Raw genomic sequence first — 14,217 nt, 5'->3', positions numbered from 1 at the left:
AGCAATTGCAACAGAGCATGGTCCCATCTCACCAACAGTAAAGGCCCAAATCTTAACTGCACATTATCTGTCCAACCCCAACCCTATTATTTCCTTCCTCTGGGTCATCTTCCTCTGGCTGCAGGGCCTCCTTCCCTCCCTTGACTGGAACTGTCTGCCTTGAGGGAGTTCTCCAAGCATTAAGCTCTGTTCACCAGAGGCGGGACTCCCACCCTGAAATAGGAGGCTGCCTGTACTTCCCATCCCCCAGACAGGGCTTCCTCCAGGACATTTACAGTCATCTGACTCACCTATCTCTGCGGCATACTCGTCTTCCGGGCAGGAATTCTGCCTGCCGTTCCAGACAGAACTCTGGAGCTGAGAACAATACCCAGATTGTACTGAGCCTGCACATCGCAGGCATTTTGTGAAGAAGCAGGAAAACAGCTTCCTGTTCTGCTCATGCAATGGCTCCTGAGCCATTGTAAGAATCTCAATTTTAAGTGACTAGGTGAGAGGACCTGAGTCCTTGGGATATCTGGGATCGAGGAAAAAAAATACCAAAGGAACCAACTTGTCACACTGTTTGATACCATGGCTTTCTCCTTAAAACAAAACAAAAACAAAAAAACCTGTTAAACCAAATGCATGTTAGAGCTCTAAGAGGAAAAGGAAAGGGTGCTGGTGCTGATGAAGGCCAAGGAGATTCTTCAAGAGCTGGAAAAAAGGCGTGGGGGAATCATAAAATAACACTGTGAAATGGTTTCAGGGTTTTTTTTTTTTTCCCCCCCGAGACAGGGTTTCTCTGTGTAGCTTTGTGCCTTTCCTGGATCTCACTCTGTAGCCCAGGCTGGCCTCGAACCCACAGAGATCTGCCTGGCTCTGCCTCCCAGTGCTGGGATTAAAGGCGTGTGCCAACACCGCCCGACCCGTATTTTTGTTCTTATCATTACTATTTATCAGGGTTCTGTGATGATGAGCAAAATCTGTGGCCACTTCAGGTGGTCAGAAGCAGCTGAAGCTGGATGGGTGGTCCCTAAAGGGGCCCACAAGCCACCAACACCCAAATCACCTTAAGCTTGTTACAGACACAGGGCACAGGGACCCTTCTGAAGCTGCTGAGTCAGGAGATCTAGAGCCAAGGCTGGGGAAGCTGGGAGCTCTCCAGGATTGCTATACATATTGCAGTCTAGATGAGTATAATAAGAGTAGCAGTGCTAGGTGTTCTTTTTGTTTTGTTTTGGTTTTTTGAGACAAGGTTTCTCTGTGTAGTTTTGGTGCCTATCTTGGAACTCACTCTGAAGACCAGGCTGGCCTCGAACTCAGAAGTCTGCCTGCCTCTGCCTCCCTAGTGCTGGGATTAAAGGCATGCACCACTACCACCTGGCTACATTGCTAGGTTTTAAACATAAAAAAAAAATTATTATTTTTTAAAATGTCTTTATTATTTGAAACATAAAAAAAGAGTAAACAAAAGTTGGTATTACATTTCATTTTTGATGTAGTCTTCTCAATAAAGGTATAAAAATACAGGGCCACTTAGTTTTGTGAGCTTGTAAAAAATGTCTAGACAATCACACTTACAGGACAGAAAAGGCATTTACAACATACAGTGAGAGAGAAGATAAAGCCAGTTCACAGGTATACAACTGAAACTACCTGGAGAAAGATTTCTCTGTTCCCACACTGCTAGGGCTTCGTTTTCTCTCCACAGATAGCATCTGCCCGATACACAGATGTGTTTGGCCTTTGTTCTCCATGCCCAAAGCTAGCTGCCTTGAATTTGCCTCTTTTCTAGTCTGATTGCCTATTTGTTTAAAGAGAAAGACATATTCTTAACTTGTAACCAAGATCTTTCAGAATGCCTGACTCGTTTTCACTTCAAATCACAATTCATTAAAAAAAATCAAATAAAAGATGCAATTTCTTTCTAGATAAAAATATACTTATTCAGCCACGAGCATCACCCTAAGCAATAATAGACGTGATTTATGTGTATCTACTTGAGTATGTATTGTTCATCATTTTGCCTTTTTAGCACACTGAAATCACACAAACATAATCTCTGTGAACTTGGATCACAAAGTTCAGTATGACCCAGACCACTCAGCGTGTCCACCTGTAATTCATGCTTCACATGGTTCTCACTCCCAGCAAACAAGGAAAACTGCTCTGCACCGTTGCTAATCAAAATAAGCTTATTCTGGCTGTGGAAACTCTCTGGGAGCATCTTTTCAAGGCATTAGTAAGAGTGTAGTTTTTCTGACCTGAAAGAAATATGAGCCAGCTCAATAATGCATTTTCTACATTTCAGATGCTATTCAAAAGGAAGTGAAGGATTTCACACCAAGGGTGTGTTCGCCTAAGAAATACATTAATTATCTTCAGGTAATTAATTGCCTGAACATGGTCAATCGAAATAATTTAACAATGAAATCTTGAGGTCTGGTTACTTTCCTGGTGGGGATTTGCACTTTAAATAAAAGCTGACATTTCAAATAATATGAGTGCATGTGTGTGTGTGTGGGGGGAAATGGGGTGATTTAAATGCCTTATAATTTTATTACTGCAATTATAACTGGGAGGAGCTTAAATTGATCCTTGACATTGATTTATGTGTTTAAGTTGGTTCTGAAAAATGGCTTCAACCTTTTGTTCTGTCGCTCACCCTCTGAAGAAGCTGTGCTAATTAGTGCTTGGTGGGGTGGACCGCCTTTGCTACCTGCCTGAGCATGCGAATGTGTCATCATTTATTGGCCTGTGCGCACACACTTTCTTGGTCAACTTCTCTGCTGGATGACACTGAAAAGCTTTTGCTGATTCTCAAGGCAGCCTTTCAGCTTATCTTCTGTCAAAGTCAGTCGCTGCTCCAGAATTGAAACAGTCTGCAAAAAAAAAAGAAAGAAAAGAAAAAAAAAAGGCATGAAAGCCTCAGTGCTGGTAATCTCATGCCTACCTAGAGCGACAGTGCAGATCCAAGGCAGGTCATTTAGGACTTGAATATCAATCACCTGCCCCCAAATTGGCTAAAAAGGGGGCTCCCAACTCATTGTGCCACTGAGTCCACCTGCAGAGCAAAGCATTATCAAGTATTGAAAATGTTAAAAGACCTGCCCCCATCTCAAACAAAACAAGAACAGGGGAGGGAAGATCAGGCCTCTGGGGAATGTTCTTCCATCTGGGCTCCGGGCTTCCAGGAGCTCAGGAAGTCTTCACCAGGAGGGATGAGGCCATCCACAGCATTCTAAACAATGCAGGTGAAGCTACAGATTCCTGGCTCAGGTGCTACAGCCATGTCACCCACCACTGGCCCGGCTGTCACCATCCCGACAGCGCTACAGACAGACGGAGTGAGGGACTATAAAAACGCCATGATGGCCAGCGGTTCCTCATCCAGGTAAGGAGATGGGCGGCTTGGTGGGAGGACCGCAGTGTCTAAGCTATGGTGCTGCTGGGCACGAAGGACTTGGTGGGGTCTAGCTCTCTTAAGTCCTGGCATAATGACATGTTCTCATAATAATACAGTCATAGGGAGATGTGAAATTTGAGAAAAATAATCGTGATACCGTCCAGTCTTTTATAGCTTTTCTTAAAAAACAAAAACCAAAAACTCCTTTCCATTATAAACTAAGATACAGACCAGGAAGCCACACAAAACTTATGCATTACTTAGTAAGTCCCCCTAAGAGACCAGCGGTCACTTTCAGTCACCATCTAGAGCTCTCCGCGTGGTTTTCACAATTTCAACCTTACCTTTCCATCCTGTCTTTCTTTATGCTGACCTTTATAAACACTTTTGTACATTTCCGTATGCTTTTAATTCCCCAAAGTGAACTCCCAGGAACCACGACTTCACATTCCCATTTTCAAGTCTTGGCGTGTTCCTTTTAACCTGCAAGTTCACACCTCCCTTTTAACCTTCAAGTTCACACCTCCGCCTTTCTCTTCTGGACAGTCAAGCCTTAGCAGGCCCAAGCCATTTGTCTGTGACAGTTATAATAATCTGTACTTTGGGACTACACAGTACGATCCAGTCCAGCCTACCAGCTTCCTCTGCAGATCCCAGGAAGTGGAAGCAGGGTCCTAAACCTTAGCCTGACTGGAGCCGTTGGTGATCTATTTTCTCATGAGAGGGCACACCGGTAATGCCGGGTGTTTCTCCTTCGGTGATGGTTCAGTGACTAGTCACCGGGGAAATGGAAAAAACTTATCATTAACCTTTTTTTTTTCTTAATTGGTACACTTTATAAGTAAGAGTTCCTAGGAGGAGGGAGGGAGATGGAGGGAAGGGAGTGTGCAAGCATTTCCTCATGGACTGACTACTTAGTTATCCAGTAATAGACTTCATACAGGGAAGGCAAACAAGATAAAGGAAGACAGGGAAGAGATTGTCCATCCTTCTCTGAAGGTAACAACAATCACTTCAAAGCTTTTGCTTTCATATTCCATAGAACAGTTCATTGTTAAATAAAAATAATCATGATCTTGCATTTTCTTAAATGTCTATTATATACATACATCATACACACATACACACATAATTAGTTACCCGTGTTAAAGTTGTGTGTATTATCAGTATCTTTAATACTAATTCCTTTATCTGCTTCTGAGTCCGCTTGATCTTGCTCCCCGCCCCCTTTCTGTAACAGTTCTAAATCCTCCATCTTAGGTGACGGCTCAGAACATGTTTACTTTGCTTGCAACCTGCCCAGACTCACTGTTCCTCTGCTGCAAGCCTGCTCCGTCTGCCTTCAGCTCTTTAATGTATGAAGGAAATGAACCCTTTAAAGTCAACAATAACACCACCATCGTGGAGTGCAGGAGGACATAAAGTGACCCATTATCTGGGAATCCGGTAAAAAGGAGGAAGGAGCCGAGGAAGGTGTGGGGGTGTGTGGGGGGGAAGAGCCTCCTCTGGAGAGTCCTAAGGAGGGCCTGACTGACAGGAGACAGTTAGGGAAGAAAGTCCTGTCCACTGAAACTGAAGGCGGTACCCGAGAGGTCAGTGGTTTTTAAAGGAGAGAAATGTTCGGTAAACACAAGGAAGGTCACCTGTAGCACAAGATTTCAAAGCGAGAATGGGTGAGTTGAATGCGATTTTTAGTGAACAACTGTGACCCCAATGTCTCCCAAGGCTCTTTCTCACACTATGTCAGAACTCCAAACCCACAGACACGCCACTTCACTCCAAAGGCCCTGAGATGGAATGGGCAGGACAAAAGTCAGTCCTTAATTACTGCTTCTGTGCACTGGGAGAGCCACGGAGTCTTCTTCAGCGCCTGATGTTTTCACCTGAGACGGACAAGGGAAAGGTCCCTTGCGGAAGAGAGACCCGGACATCGCATGATTCTAGCATCCCAGTGGTAGATGCACAGCCAGAGTTGAGAACGGAGGGGATTTCTATACAGGCGGTGTTGGAGATCGAAATATTTGTTCTGGGCAAGAGACTGACGTTGCTCTGTCTCACACATTTACCCCTTGCTCTGCATAAGTTGAGGTAATGTGTGCACTGACCAATACTGTACACAGCAAAGATTAAGTGTACACAATGAGGAGACAACAGACGTCTCCCAGGGACACAATCAGCAGATGGGGAGAGAAACAATGGCTGTTTCCTCTTCAACACAAGGCTTCCCTCGTGTCTGGAAGAATTTTAGAACAGTACTTAAGATTCATCATACTTCTTCTCTGCCGTGGTAAATGGCCTTAAGACACTGGCTAAGATTCTAAGATGGGAAGACAAGCCATTTCCTCGGGAAGAAACTCTGGAGAGAGATATTACCCACTTGGCAGGCAGAGGATTTTCAGTGAAAAACTATAAACTTTGGTAATATTTTGTACTACAAAGGAGTGTTTACTTACAATAAATTTTTCTTATGCTATTAAATATTTCTTTATAAGTGACTAATATAAATATAACTACATCATAAATTCAAAGGATAAAACATTACTGCTTAAAACCAAATAGCATTTAAAGCACAGAATACCACTGCCATTTGCACAAATGATACAGGATGCCAGGATGCCAGAGAGCACAGGATGCTGTGTACACACACACACACACACACACACACACACACACACACACACACACGAGAGAGAGAGAGAGAGAGAGAGAGAGAGAGAGAGAGAGAGAGAGAGAGAGAGAGAGAGAGAACTAGCTCTTCTGAGACACTCAGAACAAATTTGCAAATTTGCTTGGAATGGCTTAGCCCTAAGTGTCTTGCTAATCACTATTCAGGGTTGCTTGCCAGTAAAAACTCCCTCTGCTCCATTGGCTTCACATCCCGCTATACCCAGGCCTGCTCTCCATATCTCACGCTGAGGCAGAAGGTCAACCCACCTGTGTTAAAACGTTGAGCTGTTCCATGATATGCTCCAGAGCATCAGTCACAGCCAGTGGCACACTTCTTTGGCTTTCCGAGGGGAGGTCACTTAAATCTTCTGTTTTCTTTTTCACAGTTGTTGATGAGCATTCCGGTATTAAGGAAGGGTTCAAGAAATACCCACAAATGTCTCCACCCTTCTCTGGTACAGCTCGGCCAGTGGAATCCGTTGTCTTGAATGCCATGGAAAAGACAGGAACAATTAGAGTTTCCAAACTTCACACACACACACACACACACACACACACACACATATAAATATATATCTAACGGTTCCAGATGAAGAAACAAAGTTAATAGTGAGTAGAGAAAATTTACCACGTTTCTTCATCTTCTGTGAAATACTTCCAATATGCCTGTCTGATCACGAGTTTTACCATTTAAAAATGGAATGAAGTTTCGTTTTCAATTAAAAACAAAACATCTGCTTCCACTAAGGTGACTCTTAGTGCCCCCAAAGGAAAATAAAGAGTGCGGGTGAAGATGCAGAAAATTTAAGTCACCATGAAATGCCGAAGCTGCTATGGGAAGTCTGGTAAATCCTCAAAAAATTAACCATTCAATTGCCATGTTGTCCAGCAACCCCACTCCTTAGCGCACATGCGGAGGAACTGGAGCAGATGCAAAAGAATACAGAACTCCAATATCCACGGTGGCCTCCTTCACAAGAGTTTAAGAAGCACCTGACCCACCAGCGGAAAAGTGTGCAGGCAGAATGTGGTATAAACCTCTAGTGAAATTGTATTTGTTTGGGTGGGAGCTCCACCTCAGCCCCTGGCACCCTGGCATCCATATACCCAAAGAATTTGGAATGTTCTGGTGAAAGATCCACCCCAACTCCCCTCTTCCATCTCTTTCCCCAAACTCGCCCCTTCAAAGCCCGCCAAACACAGCTCCTCCCCCAGAGATGCTCAAGACCACTCCCACAGGGTATTTAAGCTGCATCCCAGAAAACAGACATGTGGTTCTTCCAGTCTCTTGTCCCTGTCTCCTCTCTGGTGGGAGGGAGGCGCGGCGGAGGGGCACTGGAGAATCTCCCAGGAACGCTTTACCCATCAAACCTGGGCTTTTTCTAATTCGGTCTGATTTGGATTGCTGTGTTGGCAGAGAGGCCTATCAGGATGCAAAAAACCTTTCAATATTCAGCTACAAAATGGAATTCCAATAATACTATCATGGGGAAAACCTGGAAATATACTAACCGAAGAAACTAGACATGCAGTGGCCCACTTACATGTAGGATTTCAAATAGGTAGAGTTGGGGTGAAAGTTACTAGTGTCTGGGAGGAAGGGTGATCATATTTATTCCTCAATGGGTAAAAAAGTTTCTATTGGGAATGCCAAAAAGTTGTGAAATAAACAGTGGCAACAGAACATTGTGAGTTTTGTGAATAAATCTGCTAGTAAATTGTATACTTAAGGTGATTAAAAAGGTAACTTCTTTGTTTCATATATTTCACTACAATAAAAAATCCAATTAAATAGGAGCAAACTACTAGAATATAAACTTAAGAAAATAAGTGTTTAGAATTCCATTTAGAATAGCATCAATTCCATTTAGAATAGCATCAAAAATTAAAATATTTAGGAATAAATTTAACAAACTATGTGTTAGACTTGTACATTGGGAACTATAAGCCACCACTAAATGGAATTAAAACTCCAACCAAGTGGAAAGATACTTCATATGCTATGCTCATGGATCTGAAAATTCCAGGTGTGGTGGCAAATGTCTGTAATCCCAGCCCCTGGGTGGCTGAGGCAGGAGGATCATGAGTTCCACTACACTGGACTATCTATATACTGAGACTCTGTTGTAAAAAAGATGGCAGTAGTACACCCCCCCCCCCCGACCCCGCCCGCAACACTGATGAAGGCACTCAGAGCAATCCTCATCAAACTTCCAGCCGCTTTCTTTTACATAAAGTTTAAGTTGACCTTAAAATTCACACAGAAGGGGGCTGGAGAGATGGCTCAGAGGTTAAGAGCACTGCTTGTTCTTCCAAAGGTCCTGAGTTCAATTCCCAGCAACCACATGGTGGCTCACAACCATCTGTAATGAGATGTGGTGCCCTCTGCTGGCTTGCAGGGATATGTGTGACAGAACACTGTATACATAATAAATAAATAAATCTTAAAAAAAAAAAATTCAAAGAACCCACAGCTAAAATAACATGAGTAAAAAACTAGACAACATACTCCAAACTACAAAAGTTACCAGCAAATTACAGTGCCTAATACGGTGTGGAACTCAGGAGGTAGCTCAATGGTCAGGTCCATGTCTGGTATGTATCTGGCCCTATATTTGATCCCTAGTACCTTCAAAAGACTTACAGATCAACTCTACAGATTTGACAGGTCAGGAATAAGCCCATACGCTAACATAGGGCCAACTGATTTCAGACAACTGCCAAGAAAATTTATTTTGGAAAACAATCTTTTTAAAACATGCTGGGAAAAATTAGATACACTTAAAAGAATAAATTTGTACCTTGGCTTCATGCCATATATAATATCAACTCAACAAAGGTTAAAGAATTAAATAGAAGAGCTAAAACTATAAAATTTTTAGAAGGGAATAGGACTAAATTTTCTCTTCTTTCTTTCTTTTTTTTTTTTTTTTCGAGACAGGGTTTCTCTGTGTAGTTTTGGTGCTTCTCCTGGAACTCACTTGGTAGTCCAGGCTGGCCTTGAACTCATAGAGATCCTCCTGGCTCTGCCTCCTGAGCGCTGGGATTAAAGGTGTGCGCTACCACCGCCCAGCAGGACTAAATTTTCTTGATCTGGACCCAGGAGTGTCCAACCTGTTCCATGGCTATGCGACGATTGTATTTGGTCACATTCATGGCTATCCTGGGATGCATATGGTGTGGGTTAAGTATTCCTGAACCAGACAGAATTTCCTTATGTACAATACCAAAATCAAGATGACAAAGTAATACATACACTGGACTTTACCATTTGTATGATTAAGATACCATCAAGACAGCAAAAACAAATGGAAGAAAGTATCTTTGAAGCAAATACTTGATAAACAACGACTTGTACATAGACACAAAGACTTGCAATTCAAGGATTAAAGATATATAACCCAATTAAAAATGGACAGAGGTTTGAACAGCACTCATCTAATGATACATAAACAGCCAATGAGCTCACAAGCATATGTTGAACATCATCAGCAATACAAATCAAACTACAAGGGCATTTGCTTCACATACACCAAGATGGCTGAAATAAATAATGGACAGTACCAAGTGTTAGGGGGGATGCTGAGAACCTGGAACCCCCAGACACTGTTGGTAGGAGTGTAGAATGTAGACACTGAGAGACATTAAATTGAAGCACAGAATTACCATAAACCTTAGACATAAACCCAAGACAGTGAAAACATATCCACACAAGCTTGTGTGAAAATGTTCAAGGCAGCATTGATCATAACGTCCAAGAAATTAGGAACAATTCAAACGTCCAATGCTGTGATAATAAAGAAACAAATATAGCATATCTTTTTTTTTTTTTTTTTTTTTTTTTTGGTTTTTCGAGACAGGGTTTCTCTGTGTAGCTTTGCGCCTTTCCTGGAACTCACTTGGTAGCCCAGGCTGGCCTCGAACTCACAAAGATCCGCCTGCCTCTGCCTCCTGAGTGCTGGGATTAAAGGCGTGCGCCACCAACGCCCGGCAAATATAGCATATCTTTACTAGGATTATTTGTTCATAAAAATGGGCTGCTGATTCATTTCATAACTCAGATGAACCTTCTAAGCATTGAGTTACATTAAAGATTAATGCTCTTTATATAAAAGTCAAAAATGAGAGGGTATGATAATATACTAAAATCAGTGGTTGCCAGGGGCTGAATGCAAAGGAGAATCAGGAGACACTAATGTACATAGTAGTAACGAAAATATTCTTAAAGTCCCTCAGCAGTGACAAAATATTTTACGATTAGTCATAGTAGCCGGGTGGTGGTGTTGGCGGCGGCGGCGGCTCACGCCTTTAATCCCAGCATTCGGGAGGCAGAGCTAGGGGGATCTCTGTGAGTTCGAGGCCAGCCTGGGCTACAGAGTGAGGTTCAGGAAAGGCGCAAAGCTTCACAGAGAAACCCTGTCTTGAAAAACAAAACACAACCAACCAAACAAACAAACAAAAATTAGTCATAGTAGAGGCTTAAGAGCTGGCTCAGCAGTAGTTAAGAGCATTGACTGCTCAAGGACCCAGAGTTCCCTTCCTAGCACCCACATGGTGGCTCACAACCATGTAACTCTTGTCCCTATGGAAACTGCATGCATGTGGTGCACCTTCTTACAAAATGCCCACAGGCATCAAAATAAATAATACAAAAATGAGTCAGAGTAGCACAACTTTGTGAATTTATTAAATACCAGTGAAGTGCACATGTCAAAAGAGTCAATTTTATAGTATATAAATTCCCTCAATTCAAGTTATTATGAAAATAGAACTCAAATAAAATACAGCCTCAGAACTGTTTTTTTTTTTTTCCCCCACTCTTAAATTCCTGGTTATTGCTAGGGGTCAGGGGTTCTTGGCCGAGGTTTCTCCAGGTATTTCTGATGACAAGGCAATGTGCAGAGCTTGCTGCAAGCTTTCCACACGCTGGCTGATTCCACTCTCTCAATGACCCCACAGGCAGACTCTTCTGGCTTCCATGGCCTCCTCTGGTGTCATAGCAAAGCTGAGTCCTTTTGGACCTCCAAAGTGCACTCTCGGTTTTCAAAAAAGGAAACAGACACTGAGCAGCTAAACAGCCTGGCCAAGGACTACATGTAGCAAAGAACCAAGGTTAAGTCTAGGCTGAAGCTCTCCACATGCAGAACTTTGGGACAAGGGCCTGCTTTTCCTGATACCTTCTACCATTCTGTAGGGGGGTGAAACTTCCAAATTTTCCTCTCATATCAATACTACAATGCGCTGTTTGTCAAAATTAATGAAAATAAACCAAAAATCCACTATTCCTATCAGCTAAGGAGAGGCTGAGGGCTCTGTGTGCACTAAGGTCCCAACTTGACTACTATAGCAGTTCCATCAATGAACTTGGGCTATCCTATTAGGCTGGTTATTAAGAGGAAAACAGAGGGATAAATGACTTCAGAACATAGCAAGTCAAAGCAATAAAGGAACTCCAATATAGCCTTAATAGTAATTTTCTTGTTTGGAGAAAGAAAACGAACAGATTACCACCACAGAACATATGGGCATGATAAGAAAAGCAAGTATGCAGGCCGGAAGAAAAAAAAAAAAAACCCAACCAATCCCACACCAAACATCAGCCAACTGATGTCTGTCTTTTCCATCAAAGGAACTAGAACCTACATATTAGCTGATTAGTTCCTATCAACCAATCTGCCTTTGCTTCTTGTCTGAAGAGGAGAAAAATGAGATGCACACATCATAAATTAAAAATGTTATCATAAGATGGAAAAGAAACCATGTTTAGGATGCTGTGCTGACAAAATTTCACCACCTGAGTCTCCTGTCCCTTCTTTTCCCGAATGTTACTGGGAATGTTTGGTGTGAACGCTTACAGGGCTCTACATCCTACCAAGCATCTCCAGTGACAAACAGGCCTGTGACAGTTACTTGCTCTCCAGGACTCTCTGTTGTGCTGGGAGCACTCCTGATAAGGCTGGAGCCACGTGAGCTGAAATCACAGGAGACAGAGGACCCTAGCACTGAAAAAAGAAGAGCACCAGTGGGAGGTTTCACAAGGAAGACGGCCCACCGCATCGCCTCTGCTGCTGACCCTCAACAGTGGGGACCAGGGATGCATTTGTTGATCCAGCAAACAAGACCTTCCGGCAGTGCGCATCCTGGGCTGCAGCAAGGAGCATGTTGTACACGGTACTTCCTTGGTGACGTCTGCAGTTGGACCACTTTACCAAAGAAGACACCAGAGCAGCCTCCATTCCAAGCTCTCCATCCCCGTTCCTTGGTGACGTCTACAGTTGGACCACTTTACCTAAGAAGACACCAGAGCATCCTCCATTCCAAGCTCTCCATCCCCGTTCCTTGGTGATGTCTACAGTTGGACCACTTTACCTAAGAAGATACCAGAGCAGCCTCCATTCTAAGCTCTCCATCCCCGTTCCTTGGTGATGTCTACAGTTGGACCACTTTACCTAAGAAGACACCAGAGCAGCCTCCATTCTAAGCTCTCCATCCCCGTTCCTTGGTGATGTCTACAGTTGGACCACTTTACCTAAGAAGACACCAGAGCAGCCTCCATTCTAAGCTCTCCATCCCCGTGCCTTGGTGACGTCTACAGTTGGACCACTTTACCTAAGAAGACACCAGAGCAGCCTCCATTCTAAGCTCTCCTTCCCTGTAAAAAACTGGAGAAACAAGGTGGCCTAGACCAGGCCCAGAGCAAACCGGAGGAGCTCAGAGATCCCTGCCTGTGGGTGAAAAGGTCCCATTTTCACAACAAAAACTAGAGTAAAAGAACAAAGCTGCTTGATAGAGACAACTCTGAAGGTCACGGTCTATAGACAAGTGTCCAGCCAATTCTCTAAATGTCATGGTTCGCTTTTACGGATAAGGTATTATCATTTACATTAGAGGATAAACACTTCTTTAAAATTTCATTTTTAAACATTTTATTTACGTGTACGTGTGGTTTCTTGTGTGGATTTATGTGTGCTATGTGTGTGGAAGCCTACGGAGGCCAGAAGAAGACTTCAGATCCCTCAGAACTGGAATAACAGATGGTTGTGAATCTGGGTCCTCTGCATTAGCAGTAAGCATTCCTAACTGCTGAGCCATCTCTCCAGCCCAAATATATATTTTAATTGTCCTGAAGTGGGCATCCAGAGTCTTCCTCATCAGTCTTTACCTTACACTCTGAGGTGGGGACTCTCATCTGAACCCAGAGTTGGCTGTGAGCTTGTTCTGGGATCACCCATTTCTGTGTTCTAAGTGCTGGAATTACAGAGGTGGGCCATCACACCCACCTGGCATTCACGTGGGTTCTGGGGATCCAAACTCTGGTCTCCTTGATTACACAGCAAGCGCTTTAACCCTGGGGCCACTTCCCCTGCCTTGATGGGAGTTGGGAAGGGTATACCAATCCATTAAACAGGCAAGGTAGGCATCAGCAGACTTCCCCTGGGGCTTTGAGGAAGTAACATTAAGTGAGACCAGTCAACCAGCTATCTAGTCAAGCAAATTTAGACACTTTGGGATTGGAAGAAGAGGCAGGGAGACAATGAACCCAGCTGGAGTCTTTGTGGGTAAGCACACAGAGAAACAAAGGATCAAGAGCATGGATATAAAGGAACCAAGCAATCTAAGTTGCCCAAAGGCAGAGACACCGACATAGGGGACCAGTAATGAAAAGACAGGAAGCCTAGTGGTTGAAGTCTCTTTGGGGAAGGGGGTGGTTATGAATTATAAGTGGCAGGAACAGAAGTTGTGACCGGAGCGGGAGGCACTTGTGCAGTGCTTACCATCGGTACAAAGGATTCAGCCTGTCATTGAGTTCCTCTGAAAACCCCCGACAAAGGCAGGATGACCACCCTTTGAAGGGACTGAGTATTGCTCTATATTTGGTGCTTTTCTTCAGATCAAAGCCATGTTGACAGGCGTGGATGGGAAATGAGAAAATGAGCAGGAGTCTCTCCGGATGAATCTGTCATAGGGCTACCACAAAGGATTCATACTCAAGCTCTAAAATTCTCAAAACCCTGGACTGTTTACTTTGAACAAGAAATCACATGATTTATATGTTTTATATCTATACAGTGTATTGCATAATCTTGTAAAAAAAAAAAAACGACCCATATGATCAAGTCTGATCGACTTCAGTATATTTTTTTAGGATAAAAATTAAGAAA

At 43.3% G+C, this 14,217-nt stretch overlaps 1 protein-coding gene across 5 annotated transcripts in view; it reads right to left on the bottom strand.

The window, feature by feature from the left end:
- Window positions 1-2,706: 2,706 nt before the first annotated feature.
- The window catches only part of Poc1b (POC1 centriolar protein B), a 105,208-nt gene continuing 93,697 nt past the window's right edge, over window positions 2,707-14,217 (bottom strand). For 3 of the 5 annotated variants that reach the window (XM_076554681.1, XM_076554680.1, XM_042263450.2), the window contains 2 exons: window positions 6,323-6,538; window positions 2,707-2,864 (listed from right to left, as the gene is read on the bottom strand). In XM_076554681.1, the coding sequence (XP_076410796.1) occupies window positions 2,760-2,864; window positions 6,323-6,538 (321 nt within the window). In that variant the 3' untranslated portion in view covers window positions 2,707-2,759. Of the gene's footprint in view, window positions 2,865-3,719; window positions 3,872-6,322; window positions 6,539-14,217 lie in introns of those variants that run through there. The other 2 variants (XM_076554679.1, XM_076554682.1) reach the window with 2 other exon arrangements.

The sequence above is a fragment of the Peromyscus maniculatus genome, chromosome 18, assembly GCF_049852395.1.
Source record: "Peromyscus maniculatus bairdii isolate BWxNUB_F1_BW_parent chromosome 18, HU_Pman_BW_mat_3.1, whole genome shotgun sequence".
In the NCBI taxonomy this organism is placed as follows: Eukaryota; Metazoa; Chordata; class Mammalia; order Rodentia; family Cricetidae; genus Peromyscus; species Peromyscus maniculatus.
The sequence above is the reverse complement of the archived record's forward strand: the minus strand, read 5'-3'. Positions and strand labels throughout refer to the sequence as shown.